The 23946-nt window shown below is 35.8% G+C and overlaps 1 protein-coding gene across 4 annotated transcripts in view; it reads left to right on the forward strand.

Annotated features, from left to right (window-relative positions):
- ITFG1 (integrin alpha FG-GAP repeat containing 1) overlaps window positions 1-23946 on the forward strand; it is a 237403-nt gene that overhangs the window by 5600 nt on the left and 207857 nt on the right. For all 4 annotated transcript variants that reach the window (XM_004264870.4, XM_049703687.1, XM_049703689.1 and 1 more), the window contains exons 3-6: window positions 1759-1904; window positions 3051-3108; window positions 4321-4395; window positions 21971-22065. In XM_004264870.4, coding sequence (XP_004264918.1) covers window positions 1759-1904; window positions 3051-3108; window positions 4321-4395; window positions 21971-22065 — 374 coding nt within the window. The remainder of the gene's footprint in view (window positions 1-1758; window positions 1905-3050; window positions 3109-4320; window positions 4396-21970; window positions 22066-23946) is intronic.

The raw sequence follows: 23946 nt of genomic DNA on the forward strand, positions 1-23946 counted from the left end.
CTAAGGCAGATCCTTTCATGATCTCTTTGTCTTTGAGGGTTATGCTTTTTTTAAAAAAAAATTCCGTATCATTTAGTAGGTTCTAAATGAAGAAGATTCTTCTTCATTCTTCTAGGTTCTTTAGAACCTAGAAGTAGGTTCTAAAGAAGAAGAGATAAATTCGTGTGTCAGTCTGTTATTTTGTAAAGTTCTAATTCCTATTTTTACAACCATAAAGAAGGGCAATTTTAGGAATAAAACCTGATCAGGTTAAGTTCCCATCTAGTCCTTTGTAATATATTACTGACTATTTCAAGGTACCTTTTGACCCCAAATCATTAATTTATTTGAACAAGTATTACTGCCAGGTATGTGCAGCATATGTATGAGTGCACATGCGTACATACACAGGTACACATACAGAGGTATACACTTAGATGCAGCTTGCTACATAGTAGCACGTGCAGTTGCTATATCATCATTTTTAAAGACCAGCTATTTTTCATGGAAAGGTTAAAGCATTGTTGGAATTCTTTGAAGAAACTGACATTACAAAAAATATTTTATCATAGTGAGGATCAATTATAGAGGCCAACCCAACTGAATTGGAATTCCAGCTATTCCATTTAACTAGCTGTTTAACAATGAAAGCTACTTCAACCTCAGTTTCCTGGTCTGTTCAGTGAGAATTACGATACCTATTTCAGGTGATGGAGATTATCAGCTAATAGCTATTAAGTACTTGATGTAATATCTGAGACATAGTAAGTAGCTGAATTAAAATAAAGCTATTATGTTGTTGTTTTTCTTAATCTTACCCTTGTCAGTATTTTCCTCATTTTCACTTTAAGTAAAACCTATTATATATATTTTTACATTCTTGATGCCATTTAGAAAATAATTATCCATAGGCTGTTTGGAAACTTACTGTCTTGCTGTTTGTTCTTAAGTAGAATTAAATGTAAATTGAATTTAAGGCCTATTTTTTGATTGGGTCACTCAGACAGCATTAGGACAAGACTCCAGAATGTTTTGTTAAGTTTTCAAGGTTAATGTAAACCATTTTAGAATATTTTATTATTAAAAATGTAGAATTAGGTATGTATGTTTTGATAGTGTATTGCCAGGTTTGGTCAAAAAGAACTTATTTTTCATTGCACATCTTGAAATAAAATGACAAGTTTTCACTGTAAATTTCAAATCTGCATTAAAATCTAAAATTAAGTAATCTATAGATAATATCTTTTATAAAATGACAGTGATACCCTCAGTGCTTTAGCAATTGATAATGAGCCTCCATTTATGTTGTTTTTGTTTTTTTTTTTGGTCGCACTGTGCTACTACAGTTCCCCGACCAGGGACCTGACCCCCACCCCCTCATTGGAAGCCCAGACTCTTAACCACTAGACCGCCAGGGAAGTCCTTTGAGCCTCCATTCGTATAAACACCATCCATATGTCCTGGTATCTTTGACAAAAGAACTAGGTGAAAGGATTAAGCCAATGCTTGAACATAAAACTGTGCTTCCTCTTAATAAATATTTCAACTTTTTCTTGTTTCTTAAAACCCCCTGCATCCATCCTGAATTCTTTCATAGACCAAAGAGGCCTACATACATGAAGGATGATAAGCTATTAAAGAACAGAATGTAATTAATCAGTTCTGTGAATTTTTAAATTTTGCATTGAAAATATTTTTGTATGGTATAAATATAGAAGTGTACTTTTCTATTATAGCTCTACTGGAATGTTTGTTTATTAAAATGTTTGTTTCTTTTAGGAATCACAGTACATTGATAACAAGTGTAGTCCCGGGGGATTATGATGGAGATTCACAAATGGATGTTCTTCTGACATATCTTCCCAAAAATCACGCCAACGGTGAATTAGGAGCTATTATCTTCTGGGGACAGAATCAAACCTTAGGTGAATTTGTTTTAAGAGTTTTTAATATTTATCACTGGATATTAAAGGAGAAATATGCCTGGTATTCTTAGGTCAGTGTAACAAAAATAATGTTCAGAAATCAGTTCAAAAATGCAGTTCTTGAGTGTCAGTAATTGTCTCTAAAAACTTCTTTAAAAGACTGTTTTCTGGTTCTTCTTTTTCAACCTAGAACTGGTCTGCAGTCAGCTCCAGGGAACAAAATCTACTCTGTTAGCTTAAGGAAGAGAGAATTTATTAAAGGTTTTTTATGCTTTACAGAGTTATTGTGATGGCTAAAGAACACACACGAGGTTGAACTTTCAGGAACAATCCTCAAAGCCTTCAAAGAAGCTACTGCCTTTTTACCATCAGAAAGTGGCAAGTTGCACAACAGGTGCCAGAATGACACTTGCTCACCAGCAAAATGGATGCCATGCACCCTCCCTCTTAGTACTTACAATTCAGTGATCAGACATTAAGACAGAAATGGCAGAAACACAGCCTTCACCTCATTCCTGCCTTGGAAAACTCACCATATCTAATTAGCAAGGCTTACATTTTATTTAGAATCTTAAATGCAAGGATATCTGAGAAATGCTATTTTTGGTTTCTAGTCTCCCCAGTACAGGAAAGCACAAAAAGTTTAGAGTAAAGGTTGAGAGTCAGTCTACCTTATCTACCCACAAATCTTCAAGTCTTATCTGAAAAGCCAATTAATTATACCTAAATGGACAACTTTGTTCATGGAGCCAGACTGAAGAAAGGAGGAGAGGAGGGCATGGACGTTTTAGAGTCTAGTAGTTTTGCATGTATTGGGTTCTTTATTTCAAAACCTTAATTGTCAACTGCTCTACTGCTAAACTGTATATAAAGAAGACTCATCTAAGAGATTTTCAGAATGAAGACTCAAAAGGAAGTTATTGTAATGCTGGTCTTCACTGTAGAATAAACTCTCCCAATATATCTTTACAAACTTGATGTCCATTTAAGTTAGATTTATAGTGTCTCATTAATGCTAATAGTTGGAATTAATTAGAGCTGAATTTTGAAAAGAATGAAAGAGTATTTTTCCCTAAGTGCAAATATCAGAAATAATGGGTTATAAAATGCCTTTTCATTTATATATTTTCTTTTTTTTTTTAACAGATCCTTGCAATATGACCATACTCAATAGGACTTTTCAGGATGAACCATTAATTATGGAGTAAGTATGTGCTTGCTTCCCTTTGAATGATTTTAAACTTACAAACATAAAATCTTTCACATAGGAAACTACTTTGCTAAGTTGTATTGACTCTAAATTCATTCTCCATTTAAAGCTGATAGGGGCCTGTCCTCTCAATTATATATGTATTTGCCATGATGGAAGAAAGAGAAAGGTGAAATTCATTATTTTGCAAAGAGGGAGAGATTTGTCTTTTTGGTTTTGTTTTAAAAGCTTTGAATGTGTCCATGATGGATCTTTGTTGATCCTAGCCGTGTCGTTACTCAACTAAGAAAACTGTTTTTGGATAAAACTGTTAGTGCTTGATTGACAGATACGAAGGGTAGAGGATTTCCTCTAGAGACCTAGAAAGATTTCTGTATTAAGGAGAAACTTTGTCCTTTTCACAACTCTTCCTTAGTATTATCATTTATCTCCTCAAAGTAGACTCATGTACCAGGATAAAGTTAATCCAGATTTCTGTTAGGATTCTGGTAATGATGTAGATATCATTTTGGGGAGTAAACAATGTATAGCCACATTCTTGTTTCCAGTGCTGCCTTTTGTACAGTTATTAAAATCATAGTCATACATCAATAGGTCAGTAACCATTAGAAGTCTGAACTTTAATTCACGGATTAATCTTTTTAAAGGTGCGCAGCTTGATTTTTTTTATAATTGGGTGTTTTTCATTGTTGTTACAATATTCAGTGGCTAGTATAAATTTTTATACCAACTAGGGATTACTTTTGTGGGTTATTTCTCCTAAGCCTATCTGACTAAATAAGGAGGGTCATGATTCTGAAATAACAGTCTCCTTATCACTCAGAGACAGGCTAGGCTATGTAGAGGTTACAAACAACACCAAAATCTCACAACAAAAGTTTATTTCTTGCTCACACTGCAGGTCCAGTGTGGGTCAGTGATAGGCTCTTTTGCCAGCTCTCAGAGTGTCTTACAGGCCTCATCGTCTGTGGAGCTGTACCGTCATGTTCTTCTCATTGCCAAGATGACTGGAGGGTCCAATAACGAAAATTAAACACTTTGGCCTCAGAGTGAAACACGTCACATCTGACATTCCATTGATTGCAACAGATACTGACTGTTGTATGTCTACCACACCTCCCCAAAGTTTGTTTTTCTTTTTAAACTAAATTAGAAGTGAGAATTTAATAAAATGGCTGCTTAATGTTTTTAATGTTTTCTTTTTAGCTTCAATGCCGATTTAATTCCTGATATATTTGGTATCACAAATGAATCCAACCAGCCACAAATACTATTAGGAGGGTGAGTAAATATTATTATATCCATGTAATTAATTGTACATGTTGTTGTTGGAGGGACTGTGTATCTATGTGAACGGATTGCTTTAACCATTGGGGGAAAAAACCCCAGCTCATTGGAAATCCTTGTTTAAGATTTTTGAAAGGACATTTGGTCAACATATAAGCTTTCTCAAACACTATGGATTTGATCTGCGACTGGTTTCTGTGTAGAGCCAGTTTAATCCTTTTATCCCTCTGGAAATTAGAGATACAAACTTTGCAAGTCCCCATTTAAATATTGGTTCATTGGATGTTTTTAGAAATGGAAAGATTTAATTTAAATAGTATGTATAGCTGCTGTCTTGATTGAATTCTCTACCTTAGTCATGTTAGCTCCCAGATGTTCATTGATAAGCCTTGTTCCTTCTGTTCAATGAGCAATTAATAATTGCCTGAAAATATAAACATTCCTTCTCTAAGCTCTGGAGACTTTTCCATATATACTCTATCCTTGATCCGTTTGTATGCTAGGATTCTCTTATTATCCAAGAATGCCATTCTTAGGGAAAACTGCCTGGAATCTTGCATTTCAAAGATCTCCATTATAATTCCTCTAGCTTTAAATAGAACTGCCTTCCTAACACAAGAATTCATGATAGCAAGATACTTTTCATGAGATACCTTCAACTTGGTTAATTTTTTCTGTATTTGATAAGGCAAACATTTTAAGAGTACAGAACACATTTATTTATTTTTTTGACTTTCCAGCAAGTGCAGAGAACCACCTTTATCAATCTGTCTTCCCAGGCACTATAAATCTAATGAATTTTCCCTCTGTGTTTTGGAGACGTAATGTATTTTTATGATTAGTTTCTGAAATGTGATGCACAGGCACAAAGACAAGTAAATTATCAAAATGTGAGCTATTCTGAGGTGACACTGTTACATTTCCTATCACTTTTTCTTAAAAGTTTTCCATAAAGAATATGAGTATTTTTATGCTAGTCATAGTGACCTTTGAAAGACTTGCTGTGAATCTTTAATGAGAAACCTGTTTTTTCCTCAAACTTTGAAAAATACCTGGAAGAGAACCCTGCTTTAGAGACCAGCTGGATGGAGATCTTGCTTTGCCTTTGCGGCTATGTCTGGGAGGAACTGAGTGTGGGTGGGCTAGGGGAAGGCACAGGTGACTCCTACCATAGCAAGCCCTACTTGTCTGTCTTGGGTAGACATGTGATTGAGAATGTGATGGTGACTTCTGGCCTTGTTTATTTCATGGTAATCTCCATTTTAGTGAAAGAAATACTTGGAATATTTTTAATGTGATGTGGTTTGACCTTTGGAAATTTAGACTTATGAAACAGCTGTTGTAGATAATTGAAAAAGTAAAAACTACTAGATATTGTGTGATAATGTCATAGCTTATTTATTTGTTCTGAATTCTATGTTAGATTTTTTTTCCTCTGATGCTTCTTTAAAAACTTATTCTGGGGCTTCCCTGGTGGCACACTGGTTGAGAGTCCGCCTCCTGATGCAGGGGACACGGGTTCGTGCCCCGGTCCGGGAAGATCCCACATGCCGTGGAGCGGCTAGGCCCGTGAGCCATGGCCACTGAGCCTGCGCGTCCAGAGCCTGTGCTCCGCAGCGGGAGAGGCCACAACAGTGAGAGGCCTGCGTACCGCAAAAAAAAAAAAAAAAAACTTATTCTGCCTAAAGATATATTCACTTTTATTTTTTATACATTATTCTCTGGCATACTATAGTATACTGGAGTAATTCTCTACTATTTTATATTTCTCATTTAAACTTCAGTTACAGATTAAACAATAGTAGCTAACCATATTATAGGTAACAAGTTTGTATCCAAGATTTATCCTGTTACCTTTGTCCTGACAACTTTTAAAATGAAGTTATAAAAATTGACAGAAAAGAATTTTTGTCAAGAACATTGTTAGGATGACTATTGCTTGCGTTATTATTCAGACAACAGAAAGCTGAATATGTCTCTATGGGGACAAGCATTAATATGTTACTAAAATAAGAAAAATGTATTTTGCCATATCAATTTTATGTTACAGATATATGATTAGATGTATAAGTGAAAAAGCCATTAGTATTGACATTTTGGACCATTTGCATGACTAATGATTGGCAGCCCAGTCTTATCTATTAAGGAATCTAACCAACTTTTGCAACTTAACTATTATGCTCATTTATGCCAGACCCAAGATTATCTTAAATTTAATTAAATTTGGCTAGCACCTTAATTTTATGGGAAATTTTGCAATGGTCTTTAAATAGAATGCTAAATGCTTCCATGGGATTGTGCGGGAAAGCCCATGGCTGTAAGTGGCCCAATACAGGCATGGAAACAGGAGATTGCCCACAGGTAAAACTAACATCAGTTTGGCTGGAGTAAGGGTGCAGATGGTCAGCCTAAGCTGGAAACAGTGATAGGTAGAAGAATCCCTTTTAATTGGTACTGTGGGGGTTATCTGATAGGGACAGGAAGGGTGCTAAACCTCTGCTGAGGTGCCAGAGATAATTGAAGTGTGTTAAATGTACAAAGGTGAGGATTCAGTTTGCGCCTCCACCTCACTTTATAATGACTTGAAATAATGTAATAATGTGCCACATTACTTAGAAATAACACCTAGCTATTAAGTGTTAGAGCAGCTTTTGCAGTGATGAGGTTATCGTTAATGAGCATTTTCTGTAAAAGGGTGTTTGAAACTGATGTTGCATAAGCATTCAGGATATTGTTTTTAGTATTGACGTGAAAACACTTGTACCTGTAATGTTAATCAAAGCCAAATGTAATGTTGGTCTGTTCATATTTTCTGTGACTCATATACTGAGTTCAAACACATTACTGGGTCAGGCCGAAGTTGTATACCTGGGAATATTAATCCAGGTATGTGACAAACAAGCACTTTTGCCATACTCCATTTACTTCACAAACATTTGCATGAATATTTTGAATGGAATATTGATGGCACTGAAAGCAGCCATTTTTAACTTATTTATGTGAGTGGATATTTTTCCTCCATTAGCAGAAAAAACTATCTTCTATTTAAATATAGGTATTTAATCTCAATTCAGAAGGAATAAATCCCTGTTTTTCTATGTAATCTTCTTACATTATAACCAATGACTGATTTATTAAATCACCCTTCATTTTTACTGCTGATTTGTTTGTTTGCTGGTGCATTACAGAAAATTTTGCAAATATTTATCTTAATGAAATAATGGTATTTGTCATTTAAATCTATTTAGAAAAAATATGAAAATTAAGAGATTTATAACACAAAAGAAAACCAAATAATCATCAGGACAGCTTTTAACTTTATAGTCAGCATTAGTACTCATAGTCTTAACAGAAAAAGGTAGCTTTGAGATGATTCATATTTTCTTAGAATTCCCCTAGCAAGCCCCTCCCTTTCTCACCTTATACACCATTTGTATTTTGAGCATTGTTGTTTAAAGGAATCTATTAGGACTTAAGAAATAAGTTTTTTATTGGTATTTCCATAGAAACAGAGCATCAGTTTTATAACTTTTCTCTTTTCCTAAAGAAACTTTGCTATTGGAGATAAATTCATTGATTCTCTCGTTTCTCGCCTAAACCTTTTCTTTTCAAAATTAAGCCACAGAAATAGTGAAAGCTTTAGCAGATAACTTAGAATTGTATATGCTGTGATTATTTCAAGTGACTTGTTATTCAAGGATCCATACTTTTATTTCCTGGAGTCCCACCAGAAGCTTTTGGGGAGTCAATTAAATGACGCTTGATTCCCTGGTGATTTATTATACTGCTTTGTTTTATGTTCTGGTTGGCAGAGTTGTATGTAAGTGAACTTTTGATTGTTTCTAAGTGAATTTAAGAGGTTATTCTCAAAATTTACTCACTTTGCTTTTAGTTAAATCTTACAATTTTTTAGATATGTTTTCTTTGTAGTAATCATTTAGAAAGAGAGCTTCTTTTGAGTTTTTGTGCAAGTAAGTTCAACGGTAATTGTTCATCATTAATATTGATGATATTTAAAAGTGTTTTGAATTCAACATATTTCTATTAGCATATATCAAAATTTTGTTTCCTTCTTTGAGAGGAAACCATTTTGTTTTATTTTATTACGATTTGCATGTATTGAAAAAAGTCCATTTTAAAACAAGCATAGAGGGCTTCCCTGGTGGCGCACTGGTTGAGAGTCTGCCTGCTGATGCAGGGGACATGGGTTCGGGCCCTGGTCCGGGAAGATCCCACATGCCGCGGAGTGGCTAGGCCCGTGAGCCATGGCCGCTGAGTCTGCGCGTCCTGAGCCTGTGCTCCACAACGGGAGAGGCCACAACAGTGAGAGGCCCGCGTACCACACACAAAAAAAAAAAACCAAAAAGACAAGCATAGAATACCAATGAACTGTACACTTAAAAATGGTTAAGATGGTAACTTCTATGTTATATATATTTTACCACAATAAAAATTAGAAAAAGAAAAACAAACAAGCACAGTTAGAGAAGCTATGTGTATAGAGCAGACTTTGAGTAAGCTTGGTCTATATTATCATTTCAGTTTAGGGTAAAATGAATCAAAATAATTTATAATTCCTGAAAATACAGGTTAAGTTCTCTTTCATTAGAGTCCTATTGTATGTTTTAAAAATGTATATTCTATTGAAAATGCCCTACAAATACTTGATTTTTAACAGTCTGGAGGCCTAGGCTCTGAGCTGCATGAGTTCCTGAGTTCCATAGTAGTCCTGAGTAGAGATGGGGGCCTATGCTTCTCCTCAGACTGCCTACTCTTCTGTCTTCCTGCCCTAGGAGCCAGTGCTGCTAGGGCCGTCTCTCAGGTGTAATATCACTGTTGCACACCCTGTGGAGGTAGGAACATTTGGACAAAGTAAGGATATGGCTGAAAGAAATCGCCACATTTTCTCTTATGAACATAAGGTGCTATTTCTAAGAGGTCCTTAAGATTTATCTGGTCTGACCCATACCTTTGAATTCTAATAGAGGCCCAAGAGTGAGTGAATAACCCATCAAGTATTTACCAATGTAACTCTGTTCTTCAGCCATGCTTCTTTTCCCACTCTTCTCTCATGTGTTGTACTCCTCACCATGCCCCTCCTGAAGAGGCATAACTGAGGATTGCACAGCTTATTGTCCTCTGTGAGGCTCAGGGTTGGATGGGGAAGGATGAGATGAAAGAGAATCTTAAACAAGCCTATTTGCTTTTTAAAATATCTACTTAGTAACTCTGGGGTTGGCAGTTTCCATCAGTTGTCTCATATTTTTCCCACAACAGGTTGCTGTGTAGTTCAAGAGGCGCTGTCAAGGAGCCAGCTAATTCAAAGGTTAAGTGACCACTGTAAGCTTGCAATGTAAATAAATGGTAGATCTGGGATTTGAATCTTGGTCTTCCAAATTGTAAAGCCTTTGTTCCTGCCTTCAACTCTGTATAGCCATTACCATTGTTATAGTCACAGAGGGCCTTTGGTGGTGGGTGCTCCAACATGGTTAACTTAGACTTCCTCATAGCATAGTGGTTGTTTTCCAAGAAGAAGCAATACAAGAGTATAGACAGAAGCTGGAGATCTCTTTAAGGCTTGGTCCTGGCAGTTAAACAGCATCACTTCTGTGGCATTCTATTCAAAGAATTAGCTAATATTCTAGGGAATTTGAGGATTATGTACTCTACCTCTAGATGTGAGCGTGGCTTAACTGAAATGTAAAAGAGCATGTGGGATGGGAAATAATGTGGTCATCTTTGGATACACAGCATGGTAGGCTGTGTTTATTTACTTTACCATAGGTAAAGACTTGTAAAGGAATATGCAAACACAGATCATTTAAGCAACTAGATCCTCAGGTTTCATAGGTACTCCTACCTAAAATTGATGAGCCTGAAAACGTACCTATTTTCACTATAACTTTCTCCTCCTTCATATAAGAATGCCATGTTCTTTACCCGTCCTAAATCTCACTAATTATACGTTTCCTGGGGAGTAAAAACCCGTACAGCACGAAACACAGGTATACTAAACTAATAGAATTTCCAGTTCTTCCTCTTCTCCTATTTCTTCTTCCTATTTCTCTTCAGATGAAGCTTGGTAGCAAAAAGCATTTTGATCCACATTGATATGTTCTAAATTCAGATGTGCTAGAGTGGGGTTGTGGGAGTAATGACAGTTTTTGTTTAATGACTTTGCCTCCTGCATTCCCTGACTACTGTCAAAGAATCTGTAATTATTGAGAGAGGGTCCTGGGAGAGCACAGCACAGAGCATCCGTAAGAAACACCAAATTCAGCAAAGCAGACCTTTTAGCTCTTCTTAGTACTCTATCCCTAAGACACGTAATTAAATGGAAGGAAGGTACTTTTCATGCCTATGTAGTTTTGGATCATGCCAGTGATTGTTTCAGATGTGACCAGAATGTTCTCAAGGACTATCAAACCTATGGATAAAACCTTTACATAATTTCTTTTATATTTGGTATGCATTTTTCTGTAATGTAGCTAATACCTACTTTATCAAATCATATCAAGAAAATTCCATTTAAAGTCAAATATTTTATCTTGTCTTATGAAATGTTTACTATTTTCTTTCTCCTATTAATAGAAAATAAATTTACATGCTGGCTCCTGAGCCAAATAATTTTTTGTAGTATATACCTTTCTCATTTATTAAAGTCATAGGGAAAACTTTGGTATGTCTAAAGAAATAAGAAAGAAATTGTGTGATTTCTCATTTTTGTAATCTGTTTTTATTTACTCCGAAAGCCAGATACCAGAGTCAGTATTCACATACATTTAATGGACTGTTATGTCTTTTATCATACTTATTGTATTATAAATTATTTTAGCTGTACTTTACATTGCAATGCTTTAAGTTCACTAAAGAGAAACAGCATGTTGCTTTACTATCTTGTCTTTATAACTTATTTTATGAAAATAGATAAATCAATTTTATCAAAATTACCTTAATTTTGACTGCTTTTAGTAATCTTTCCTACAATATATAATCTGCACTTTTCTCAGTACTTTTTGTAATGTTCCTTGAAACACATGTTAACAAATTTATTTGAATTGAAAAAATGAGGTCAAACTCTTTCTGACAGAAAATAACTTTCATTTGGAGATTGGTTTGACAGTGAGGACTGGCTTTGCTAATTGGATTATATACCAGGCATTTTACATAAATTGAATGAGCTAAATCAGCAGCTCTAAATTCTTTTTTTTTTAACTTTCATTATGGAAAAATTTAAACATATGCAAAGGTAGAGCAAATAGGACAATGAATTTGCATATAATACACCTGTCATGCAGCTACAGTTAGCAACTCTTGGCCAGTCTTATTTCATTCACAACTTTTCCTTCATTTCTCTCTCTAACTCCCTCCCCAGACATTTTTAATCCATAAATATTTAAGTATATATCTCTAAAAAATAAGGTTGTTTTTAAAATACATAATTACAATGTATTTATCATACCTAAATATTAATATTAAATTTCCATGGAGATTTTAATGAACATATATGAACAAGATTTCTTAGCATCTGTATCTGTAAAGATGAAGAAAAGGAGTAGACTTGACACTGAATCCTGTTTCATTCTAGCAGTGTCATGCTAGTCTAAAGGTAAGTAAACTAATATATTTTAAAGCTCCATTCATTTCTTCAAAAAAATGCATTTCCAATGAAATTTTACCTTTGATTTAATAAGCTATCAAAGCTTTTTCATCAGGTGTACAGTAGTAGTTAAAATAACTCGACCTCAAAAAAAAAAAAACCTCAAAGAGATTTTTTTTTAAAACACCTGGATGCATAAAGCCAATTTAAATACCAATTTGAAGATAATACATTTCTTTGGAGACATAAAAAGACCAGATATAAAAACATTTTACATCATGATAAAGTTCTATAACAGAAATAGAATAGAAGTACAAGTCCAAGGATAAAGAGAAGAAGAGCTTTTTTATGTGGTTTGTGGGTGTATGTGGATGATGGTGGATAATAATCAGTATGGTATCTATATTCTACTGAATACATTTTTAAGAGTAATCATTTTAATTTTTTTATTGAAGTATAGTTGCTATAAAATATTATAAAGGTGACAGGTGGACAATATAGTGATTTACAGCTTTTAAGGTTTATATGCCATTTATAGTTATTGTAAAATATTGACTCTATTCCCTGTGTTGTACAATATATCCTTGTTTAATAGTTTGTACCTCTTACTCCCCTGCCCCTATATTGCCCCTCCTCCTTCCCTCTCCCACTGGTAACCACTAGTTTGTTCTGTATTATATCTTTGAGCCTGCTTCCTTTATGTTATATTCACTAGTTTGTTGTTTTTTTTAGATTCCATATACAAGTGATATTATATAGTTTTTATCTTTTTCTGTCTGACTTATTTCACCTAGCATAATGCCCTTCAAGTCCATCCATGTTGCTGCAGATGGCAAAATTTCATTCTTTTTTATGGCCAAGTAATATTCCATTGTGTGTATGTATATATGTGTGTGTGTGTGTGTATTACACACACACATATATATATCACATCTTTTTTATTCATCTGCTGTTAGATACTTAGGTTGCTTGCATATCTTGGCTTTCATAAATAATGCTGCTATGAACATATCTTTTTGAATTAGTGTTTTTGTTTTAGATATATATACCTAGGAGTGCAATTGCTGGATCATATGGTAGCTCTGTTTTTATTATTTGAGAAACCTCCATACTGTTTTCCACAGTGGCTATACCAATATACATTCCTACCAACAGTGTACGATCTACATCCTCACCAACATTTGTTATTTGTGTTCTTTTTGATGATAGCCATTCTGACAGATATGAGGTCATATCTCATTATGGTTTTGATTTACATTTCCCTGATAATTAGCCAGGTTTAGCATCTTTCCATGTGCCTGTTGGCCATCTGCATTTTCTCTTTGGAAAAATGTCTATTCAGTTCTTCTGCCCATTTTTTAATTGTGTTGGTTGTTTTTTTGATGTTGAGTTATTTATATGAGCTGTTCATATATGTTGGATATTAATCCCTTATCAGTCATATCATTTGCAAATATTTTCTTCAATTCAGTAGGTTGTCTTTTCATTTTGTCAGTGGTTTCCTTTGCTGTGCAAAAGCTCTTAAGTTTTAATTACATCTCATTTGTTTATTTTTTGCTTTTATTTCCTTTGCTTTAGGAAATGGATCCAAAAGAATATTGCTGCAATTTATGTCAAAGAGTGCTCTGCCTATGTTTTCCTCTAGGAGTTTTATAGTATCTAGTCTTACATTTAGGTCTGTAATCCATTTAGAGTTTATTTTTGTATATGGTGTTAGAGTATGTTCTGATTTCATTGTTTTACGTGTAGCTGTTCAGTTTTCCCAGCACCACTTATTGAAGAGACTGTCTTTTCTCCATTGTATATTGTTGCCTCCACTGTCATAGATTGACTATAAGTGTGTGGGTTTATTTCTGGGCTCCCTATTCTGTTCCATTAATTAGAGTAATCATTTTATTTTAAAATATCAGTAATTAGGGGCTTCCCTGGTGGCGCAGTGGTTGAGAGTCCGCCTGCCGATGCAGGGGACATGGGTTCATGCCCTGGTCTGGGAAGATCCCACATGCCGCGGAGCGGCTGGGCCCATGAGCCATGGCCACTGAGCCTGCGCGTCCGGAGCCTGTGCTCCACAACGGGAGAGGCCACAACAGTGAGAGGCCCACATACCGCAAAAAAAGAAAAAAAAAACCAGTAATTCTAATAGGTTTAAAGATTACATGCTTTTGTAGCTATTTAAAACGTTGAAAATATTTATATTACTTTCTTAGAAATGAACTTCTAGGTATTAAGAGATTGTTTTTGTAAATTCTTTTAAGAGTCTATTGGAACAAAAGTTTTCAAGACCACTGGACTAGGCGGCTTAGAGAAGCATGCTAGACCCATCTTCACGCTAGACCTATCTCCTAGTAACTGCTTTTACCTGGGTATCTTTTTTTTTTTAATAGTTCAGTTGTATTACATGAATGTTGTTGTTGTTGTTTTTTAAATTAATTAATCAATTATTTTTGGCTGCGTTGGGTCTTCGTTGCCGTGCGCGAGCTTTCTCTAGTTGTGTCGACCGGGGGCTACTCTTCATTGCAGTGTGCAGGCTTCTTAATGTGGTGGCTTCTCTTGTCACGAAGCACAGGCTCCAGATACCTGGGCTTCAGTAGTTGTGGCACACGGGCTCAGTGGTTGTGGCTCACGGGCTCTAGAGCGCAGGCTCAGTGGTTGTGGCGCACAGGCTTAGTTGGTCCATGGCATGTGGGATCTTGCCAGACCAGGGATTGAACCCTTGTCCCCAGCATTGGCAGGCGGATTCTTAACCACTGCACCACCAGGGAAGTCCCTTACCTGGGTATCTTAAATATATGACAACTCATTGTAGGCTGATCATTGAAAAGTGAGTGGATTAGCAGTCATTTCTAAGAGCAGTTACCGTAATAGGCAACTAAAAGCTACAGTTGACATTAATTACATTTAAATTCATCCTTTGATAAATGCTGTTCTTTGAGATTAAAGATGATGATGCCTACAAATTAGAACACCTTGACATAATTATGTTTCCTGTTGGGGACAAACTAGTAATTGGAATTTTCTACAGAGGTCAAGAAATGTCAACAGATTCAACATGACTCAGAACTGCCCACTTTTTCATCTCTGCTGTTTCTTCTTTTGTCATCAGAGCAGTTAACATCTGTGACCTTGGCATTCAAATGGAGTTAAGGAAATTATAGTTTATATGGGTATAGTTGCTTGAAAAATATGGTGTCTGCTTCTTACTGAAAAACTATGTTGTGTATAAAGAGCAACATTAAAGGCAGAAGGAGAAATGAATTTTATTTTCACCTATTTAAGTTTTTAAACAATTTAATTATCTTAGGCAACTTAAGTTGTCAGTCATCTTAAAATGTACCATGAAAGAATCAAAAGCTCTTTCTCCGCCCACCTTTGGTAGTCATCAGAATGGTAAATAGACACTGTATATAAAATAAACTATAAGAATCTGCTAACTGCCTTTTAAGAGATATTACTGTAAAATATCAGAGTATAGGCAACAAGTGTAAAACTTAAAATACTATGAAGAACTTGAATATTGATTTGAAATGTTCAAGGTAGCAATATTACAATTAATATTTTATTATGAGTTGCAAACTAAAGTGTCCGATGGGGCCCAGAAGGAAAACAAAGTGAGTGAACACTTTGGGAAGCTTCAGAGTTGACCTGCCTGGAGACTCTAGCTCTGTGTGAACAGGGCCAGTTGCTTGCCAGACCTTCTGATATTTCAAGAGAAGTTGGAAATCCTGATTTTTATTTGAAATCTGATTTTTAATTTGTTTTACCTCTGAATTCAAACTTTTTTAAACAATGTGTAGGTCAAATAAAACACATTTTATGCTGAATTTGACCCATAGTCTGCTACTTTATGACTTTTGCTTTATCGCTGTTCTAGATTCTTCATTTGAAATGTACGTTTTGTTAAATAGTTCCTAAGACAAAATGTCACAAGTTAGTTGAGGTTTTCCAAAATTCTAGCTATAACTTGTTTCAAAGCAAACCTGTAAAAAAATATGGGAAATTAGATCAGTAACTACTAGCATAGTAATTAAAGACAGCCACACGATTAACCTCATGGAGCTCAACTGTGTAAAAGTTTGTGTTTTTTTAATTCATTTTCAGCATATAATTACAAATTTGTTGGGAACATGCGAAACTCTTCTGAAATGACTTTATGTCAAACTTGTCGTAGGATCTCTAGCCTGAGCCTGATTATTTTGTATGTAATTAAAAATACTTTAATGCTTAGAATTTAAAGAACTGATGAATAAATGGCATATCTTAAAGAGAAGTGAACCAATGATTATTAAATTGGACTTAATTGAAATTATTTTAAGCATTTCTCACCTTGTGTAGTATGAAAGAAAAACATGACATGAATGCTTGGTATTGAATTACCATACAACAAATGCTAAATATAACTTTTCAATGTATATTAATATTTTCTTATTATCATAACCCTATATTATGGGGTTTTAGTTAAAGTAATACAATCAAGTTGTAGGAATACTGCTTGGTTTGGTTTTTAGTATCTTGTTTAGGTTATAGATGAGGCCCAATATGTGCTAAAAAGAATGTAGAAGAAGGTTACTGGGAAGAAGTTACTGTTTGTAGAACCCTTTGCATAGAGAAAATTTTCTCCTGTTGAATGCTTATTCTTTTTTCCAGAATCCACCTACTAATAACAAATTAGTCAATTGTTTCTTCCCACTTTCCAAACACTGCAAAACTAAATTCACAGGTGAACCTTGTTTGCTGTCTACTCAATTGGATACTGTGTTGACAATTAACTTAGACTTAATTAGCCTTTAATTGCTCTTTGGAGATGACATATCTATGCTTCCATATTGGACTGGAACATAATACTGTGAAAAAAATAGCAAATTCTAATTAGAAGTAGAGAAGAATAGGAGATGCTACTTAAGACTATGATTCAGTTCAGCCAGTATTTGGGAGCCAGGTCCTGGTTAGGCATTGTAGATACAAATATCTATGAGTCAGGGTACCTAGGATACACTCTCAGAGAAACAGTTCCTCAAGTAACTATAATGCAAACTAAAGTGCTATTACTAGAGAAAAGTGTAATGGTGAAACAGTGAGAGAGGAGTAAAGGCCTTTTGGAGGAAGCTGATTTAAGTAGGGCCTTGATAAATAGGAATGCCTTTGACACTGGAGTGTTCTTCACTAGTGAGGAATTGTGGGGAGATGATTTTATTTAAACTTGCTCTTCTTTCTGTAGTTCCTAATAGTTTACCAGTATGACCTTCCTGATTTTGACAAATGCACTATGGTTATATTAGATGTTAACATTAGGAGTAACTAAATGAAGGATGTGTGAAAACTTAGTACTGTTGGTTTTTTTAGTGAGATAAAATTTGCATAACATTATTAAAATTAACCATCATTGTGTACACTTTAGTGAGATTTAGAACATTTACAACATTGTGCAACCATCACCTAGTTCCAGTGACTTTTCATCTCTCCGAAAGGAAACCCTGTACCCATTAAGCAGTCACTCTCCCTTTCCCCTCTACCCCTGCACTTGGTAGCCACTAATCTTCCTTCTGTCTCTAGGATTTTCCTATTATGGGTATTTCATATAAATGAAATCATACAAGATGTGACTTTTTGAGTCTGGCTTCTTTCACATAGAATAATATTTTAAAGATTCATCCATATTGTATCATGTATCGGTACTCCAGTTATTTTATGACTGAATAATATTTTCATTGTATGGGTATATGACATTTTGTTTATTCATTCATCCATTGGTAGATATTTGGGTTATTGTGAATACTGCTGCTAAGAGCATTCATGTACCAGTATTTGTTTGAATACCTGTTTTCAATTCTTTTTTTTTTTAACATCTTTGTTGGAGTATAATTGCTTTACAATGTTGTATTAGTTTCTGCTGTATAACAAAGTGCATCAGCTATACATATACATATATCCCCATATGCCCTCCCTTTTGCGTCTCCCTCCCACCCTCCCTATCCTACCCCTCTGGTAGTCACAAAGCACCCAGCTGATCTCCCCATGCAGTGCAGTTGCTTCCCCCTAGCTATCTATTTTACATTTGGTAGTGTATATATATGTCAATGCTACTGTCTCATTTTGTCCCAGCTTACCCTTCCCCCTCCCCATGTCCTCAAGTCCATTCTCTACATCTGTGTCTTTATTCCTGTCCTGCCCCTGGATTCATTAGAACCTTTTTTTTTTTTTAAGATTTCCTATATATGCGTTGGCATATGGTATTTGTTTTTCCCTTTCTGACTTACTTCACTCTGTATGACAGACTCTAGGTCCATCCACCTCACTACAAACAACTCAATTTCTTTTCTTTTTATGGCTGAGTAATATTCCATTGCATATATGTTCCACATCTTCTTTATCCATTCATCTGTCAGAGGACACTTAGGTTGCTTCCATGTCCTGGCTATTGTAAATAGTGCAGCAGTGAACGTTGTGGTACCTGTCTCTTTTTGAATTATGTTTTTCTCAGGGTATATGCCCAGTAGTGGGATTGCTGAGTCATCTGGTGCCTCTATTTTTAGTTTTATAAGGAGCCTCCGAACTGTTCTCCATAGTGGCTGTATCAATTTACATTCCCACCAACAGTGCAAGAGGGTTCCCTTTTCTCCACACCCTCTCCAGCATTTATTGTTTGTAGATTTTTTGATGATGGCTATTCGGACTGGTGTGAGGTGATACTGCATTGTAGTTTTGATTTCCATTTCTCTAATGATTAGTGATGTTGAGCATCCTTTCATGTGTTTGTTGGTAATCTGTATATCTTCTTTGGAGAAATGTCTATTTAGGTCTCCTGACCATTTTTGGATTGGGTTGTTTGTCTTTTTGATATTGAGATGCATGAGCTGCTTGTATATTTTGGAGATTAATCCTTAGTCATTTGCTTCATTTGCAAATATTTTCTCCCATTCTGAGGGTTGGCTTTTTGTCTTGTTTATAGTTTCCTTTGCTGTGCAAAAGCTTATGTTTCATTAGGTCCCATTTGTTTATTTTTGTTTCCATTACTCTAAGAGGTGGGTCAAAAAAGATCTTGCTATGATTTATATCAAAGAGTGTTCTTCCTATGTTTTCCTCCAAGAGTTTTTTGTTTGTTTGTTTGTTTGTTTTTGCGGTACACGGGCCTCTCCCATTGCGGAGCACAGGCTCGGGACGCACAGGCTCAGCGGCCACGGCTCACGGGCCCAGCTGCTCTGTGGGATCTTCCCGGCCTGGGATCTTGCCGGCCTGGGGCACGAACCCGTGTCCCCTGCATCGGCAGGCAGACTGTCAACCACTGCGCCACCAGGGAAGCCCCTTTCCAAGAGTTTTATAGTGTCCGGTCTTACATTTAGTTCTCTAATCCATTTTGAGTCTATTTTTGTGTATGGTGTTAGGGAACGTTCTAATGTCATTCTTTTACATGTAGCTGTCCAGTTTTCCCAGCACCACTTACTGAAGAGGGTGTCTTTTCTCCATTGTATATTCTTGCCTCCTTTATCAAAGATAAGGTGACCATATGTGTGTGGGTTTATCTCCTGTGAAATTTTTTGTTCTAGTTCTGTGAAAAATGCCATTGGTAGTTTGATAGGGATTGCATTGAATCTGTAGATTGCTTTGGGTAGTAGAGTCATTTTCACAATGTTGATTCTTCCAATCCAAGAACATGGTATATATCTCCACCTGTTTGTATCATCTTTAATTTCTTTCATCAGTGTCATAGTTTTCTGCATACAGGTCTTTTGTCTCCTTAGGTAGGTTTATTTCTAGGTATTTTATTCTTTTTGTTGTAATGGTAAATGGGAGTGTTTCCTTAACTTCTCTTTCAGGTTTTTCATCATTAGTGTATATCAATGCAAGAGACTTCTGTGCATTAATTTTGTATCCTGCTACTTTACCAAATTCATTGATTAACTCTAGTAGGTTTCTGGTAGAGTTTTTTAGGATTCTCTATGTATAGTATCATGTCATCTGCAAACAGTGTGTTTTTCAATTCTTATTGGTATACATCTAGGTATAGAAATGCAGAGTCATATGGCAATTCATTGTTTGGCTTTTGGAAGAATTTCCAAACTGTTTTCCATAGCTAATGCACCATTTTATATTCCCATCAGCAGTATACAAGAGTTCTATTTCTTTTAGCAGTTTGAGACATCTGAGTTAATTTTTGGTATATGGTATGAGATAGGGGTATAAATTCATTCTTTTTCATGGCTGAAAACTTTGGAATTAATATTTATAAAAGATAATCATTCTCCACAGTGTCGGGAAAATATCACCCATGATAATATTAAGTTATTTTTCCTACACTTAAAGAATTAAAGATATAAATATAAGAGCTAAAACATAAAAGTCTTAGAAGAAAGCATGGGGTAAATTTTCATAACTTTGGATTTGGAAATGGGTTCTTAGATCTGACACCAAAAGAAAAAAGCAACACAAAAAAATTAGAACTGGATTTATCAAATTAAAAGCTTCTACATAGCACAGGACACTATCCAGAAACTGAAAAGACTGTACAGAGTGGGAGAAAATATTGCAAATAGTGCATCGGTTAAAGATCTAGGATCTAGTCTATATAAAGAACTCTTATTACTCAAAGCAATAAATAACCCAATTTAAAAATAGGCAAAGGGGGCTTCCCTGGTGGCACAGTGGTTGAGAGTCCGCCTTCCGATGCTGGGGACGCGGGTTTGTGCCCCGGTCCGGGAAGATCCCACATGCCGCAGAGCAGCTGGGCCCATGAGCCATGGCCGCTGAGCCTGCACGTCCGGAGCCTGTGCTCTGCAACAGGAGAGACCACAACAGTGAGAGGCCCGCGTACTGCAAAAAAAAAAAAAAGAAAAATAGGCAAAGAATTTGAGTAGACATTTCTCTAAAGATATACAGGTAGCCAACAAGCACATGAAAACATGCTCAACATCATTAGACATCAGGAAAATATAAATCAAAACCACAAGAACCCTTCAGTAAGTAGCTATAATAAAACAAAGGGACAGTAGTAAGTGTTCATAATGGAATTAAAGTATTGAAATACCCATACATTGCTAGTGAGAATGTCTGATGATGAAACCACTTTGGAAAACAGTTTGACAGTTCTTTAGAAAGTCAAGTATAGAGTTACCATGTGACCCAGCAATTCTACTCCTAGGTATATACCCAGAAGAATCAAAAACATATGTAGGGGCTTCCCTGGTGGCACAGTGGTTGAGAGTCCGCCTGCCGATGCAGGGGACACGGGTTTGTGCCCCGGTCTGGGAAGATCCCACATGCCGCGAAGCGACTGGCCCCGTGAGCCATGGCTGCTGAGCCTGCGCATCAGGAGCCTGTGCTCCGCAACGGGAGAGGCCACAACAGTGAGAGGCCCGCGTACCGCAAATAAAACAAAACAAAACAAAAAACATATGTATATGTCCACATAAAAACTTGTACATGATTATTCATAACAGCATTTAATTGTAATAGCCAAAAGTGGAAACAAGTCAAATGTCCATCAACAGTTGAAAAAGATTTACAAAAAATATAGCCATGTAATTAAATATTATTCAGGGATAAAAAAGACTGAAGTAGTGACACATGCTACAGCATGGATGAACCTGAAAATATTATTCCAAGTGAAAGAAACCAGGCACAAAAGGCCACATGTTATATGATTCCATATATATGAAACGTCCAAAATAGGGAAATCCATAGAGCCAGAAAGCAAATTAGTGTTTGCCAGAGGCTTGATGGTGGGGAGAATGAGAAGTTACTAATGAATACAGAGTTTCATTTTGAGGTGATGAAAATGTGAAATTAGATAGTGGTGATGGCTGCACACTGTGAATATACAAAAACCACTAAATTGTACACTCTGAAAGAGTGAATTTTAGAGTATGTGACAGAGCTAAGAATAAGTGCGTTTTTAAAATATCTTGCATGCAGATATTTTTGTTTTAAAACAGTGCTCATTTGATGTTTGCCTTAAGAAAAAAATTTTTCTTTTAGGAATTTATCATGGCATCCTGCATTGACCATTAAAAGTAAAATGCGGATTCCACATTCTCATGCATTCATTGATCTAACTGAAGATTTTACAGCAGGTGAGTTGCACATAAATGTAAAGTATTTCTTTTAGGCTGCCAAAGAATGATGAGATTTTTACTGTTTTCCTAGTAGTCATTTGTTATTGAATTGAACATTAAGACCAAAATGTTAAAAGGTTATAAGGAAGTTAGTGATATCGGAAAAATGTAAAAAGTACTGGATGCAATAAATAAGTCTTTAGTTATTGTTTTTTGCTGTTTGTTAACCACATCAAAATTTGGATTATTGACTAATAAATGCTGTAAATTTAATTGTAAGAAAAATATTTACCTTATGTGTTAAAGAATTTCAAAGACTTCAAAAAAGTTTTATTATGGAAAATTTTAAATATAGAAAAGTAGGCAGAATAGTATGATATACGCACATTTAATCATTACCCAGCTTCAACAATAATCAGTATATGGCCAATCTTGTTTCATCTGTATAACCACCCATGAGCCCTCCTCCCACCCCGATAATTTTATAGGAATTCCCGAGCATTGTATCATTTCATTTATAAATATTTCAATCTGTATCTCTAAATGATACAGACTTTTTTATTTTTAACAACCTCACGATCATTTCCAAACATTAAAAAATTTAACAATATTCTCTTAATAGCAAATACTTACTCACTATTCAAAATGCCCCAATTCTCTCCTAAATGTTTCTATCAAATTAGGAGCTAAATGATGTACATACATACGAAGAAAAAACACCTGTCTTAAAGAATTTCTCAAAGTGTGGATTTTGCTGATAGTGTCCCCGTGATGTTAATATGTGACTCTGTCCCCTGTATTTCCTCTAAGCCAGTGATTAGATTTAAGCAGCTGTTGATGATCATTGTCAAGTCCACTATTTCAAAAGGATTTACAAAATCATAGCACCCTAAATCTATCACTCCTCAACATATATTATCAGCTGGAATTTTCTATTTAAAACAGACAAACAAAAGGAACATCTATTATTATCTTTTTAGTCACCCGAAGTACAGTTGAGACAGGCAGGTTAAATGCTTAAATTTTCTTCCTTCTCATTTTTTTCCAGTTTTTTTTAATGTGGTAAAATACACGTAATGTAAAATTTCCATTGTGACCTTTTTTTTTTTTTTTTTTTTTTTGTGCGGTACACGGGCCTCTCACCATTGTGGCCTCTCCCGTTGCGGAGCACAGGCTCCGGACGCGCAGGCTCAGCGGCCATGGCTCACAGGCCTAGTCGCTCCGCGGCATGTGGGATCTTCCCAGACCGGGGCACGAACCCGTGTCCCCTGCATCAGCAGGCGGACTCTCAACCACTGCGCCACCAGGGAAGCCCAGCTTTCTTCCTTTTTAAAGCTGAATTGTATATAACCACATTTTGCTCAGCTTCCACATTTTAGCTGTTGTGAATAATGTTGCTGTGAACTTTCATGTACAAACATCTCTTAGAGATCCTGCTTTCAGTTCTTTTGGGTATATATCCAGAAGTGAAATTGCTGGATCATATGATAATTTTGTGTTTAATTTTTTGAGGAATGGCCATCACAGAAACTTTATCGTTTTACATTCCCACCAACAGTGTACAAGGGTTCCAGTTTCTCCACATACTTGCCAATATTTGTTATTTTCTTTTTTTTCATAGTAGTCATTCTAATAGGTATAATGTGATATCTCATTGTAGTGTGGGTTTGTTCTGTTTCTTTGGTTTTTTGCTGCTCCACGTGGCTTTCTGGATCTTAGTTCCCAAACAGGGATTGAGGGACTGAACCCGGCCCCAGCGGTGAAAGCACTGAGTCCTAACCACTGGACTGCCAGGGAATTCCCTCTTTGTAGTTCTGATTTGCATTTTTCCTGGTGATTAGTGATGTTGAGCACCTTTTCATGTCCTTATTGGCTATTTGCATATCTTTTTTGGAGAAG

This window comes from Orcinus orca, chromosome 20 (assembly GCF_937001465.1).
Source record: "Orcinus orca chromosome 20, mOrcOrc1.1, whole genome shotgun sequence".
NCBI lineage: Eukaryota > Metazoa > Chordata > Mammalia > Artiodactyla > Delphinidae > Orcinus > Orcinus orca.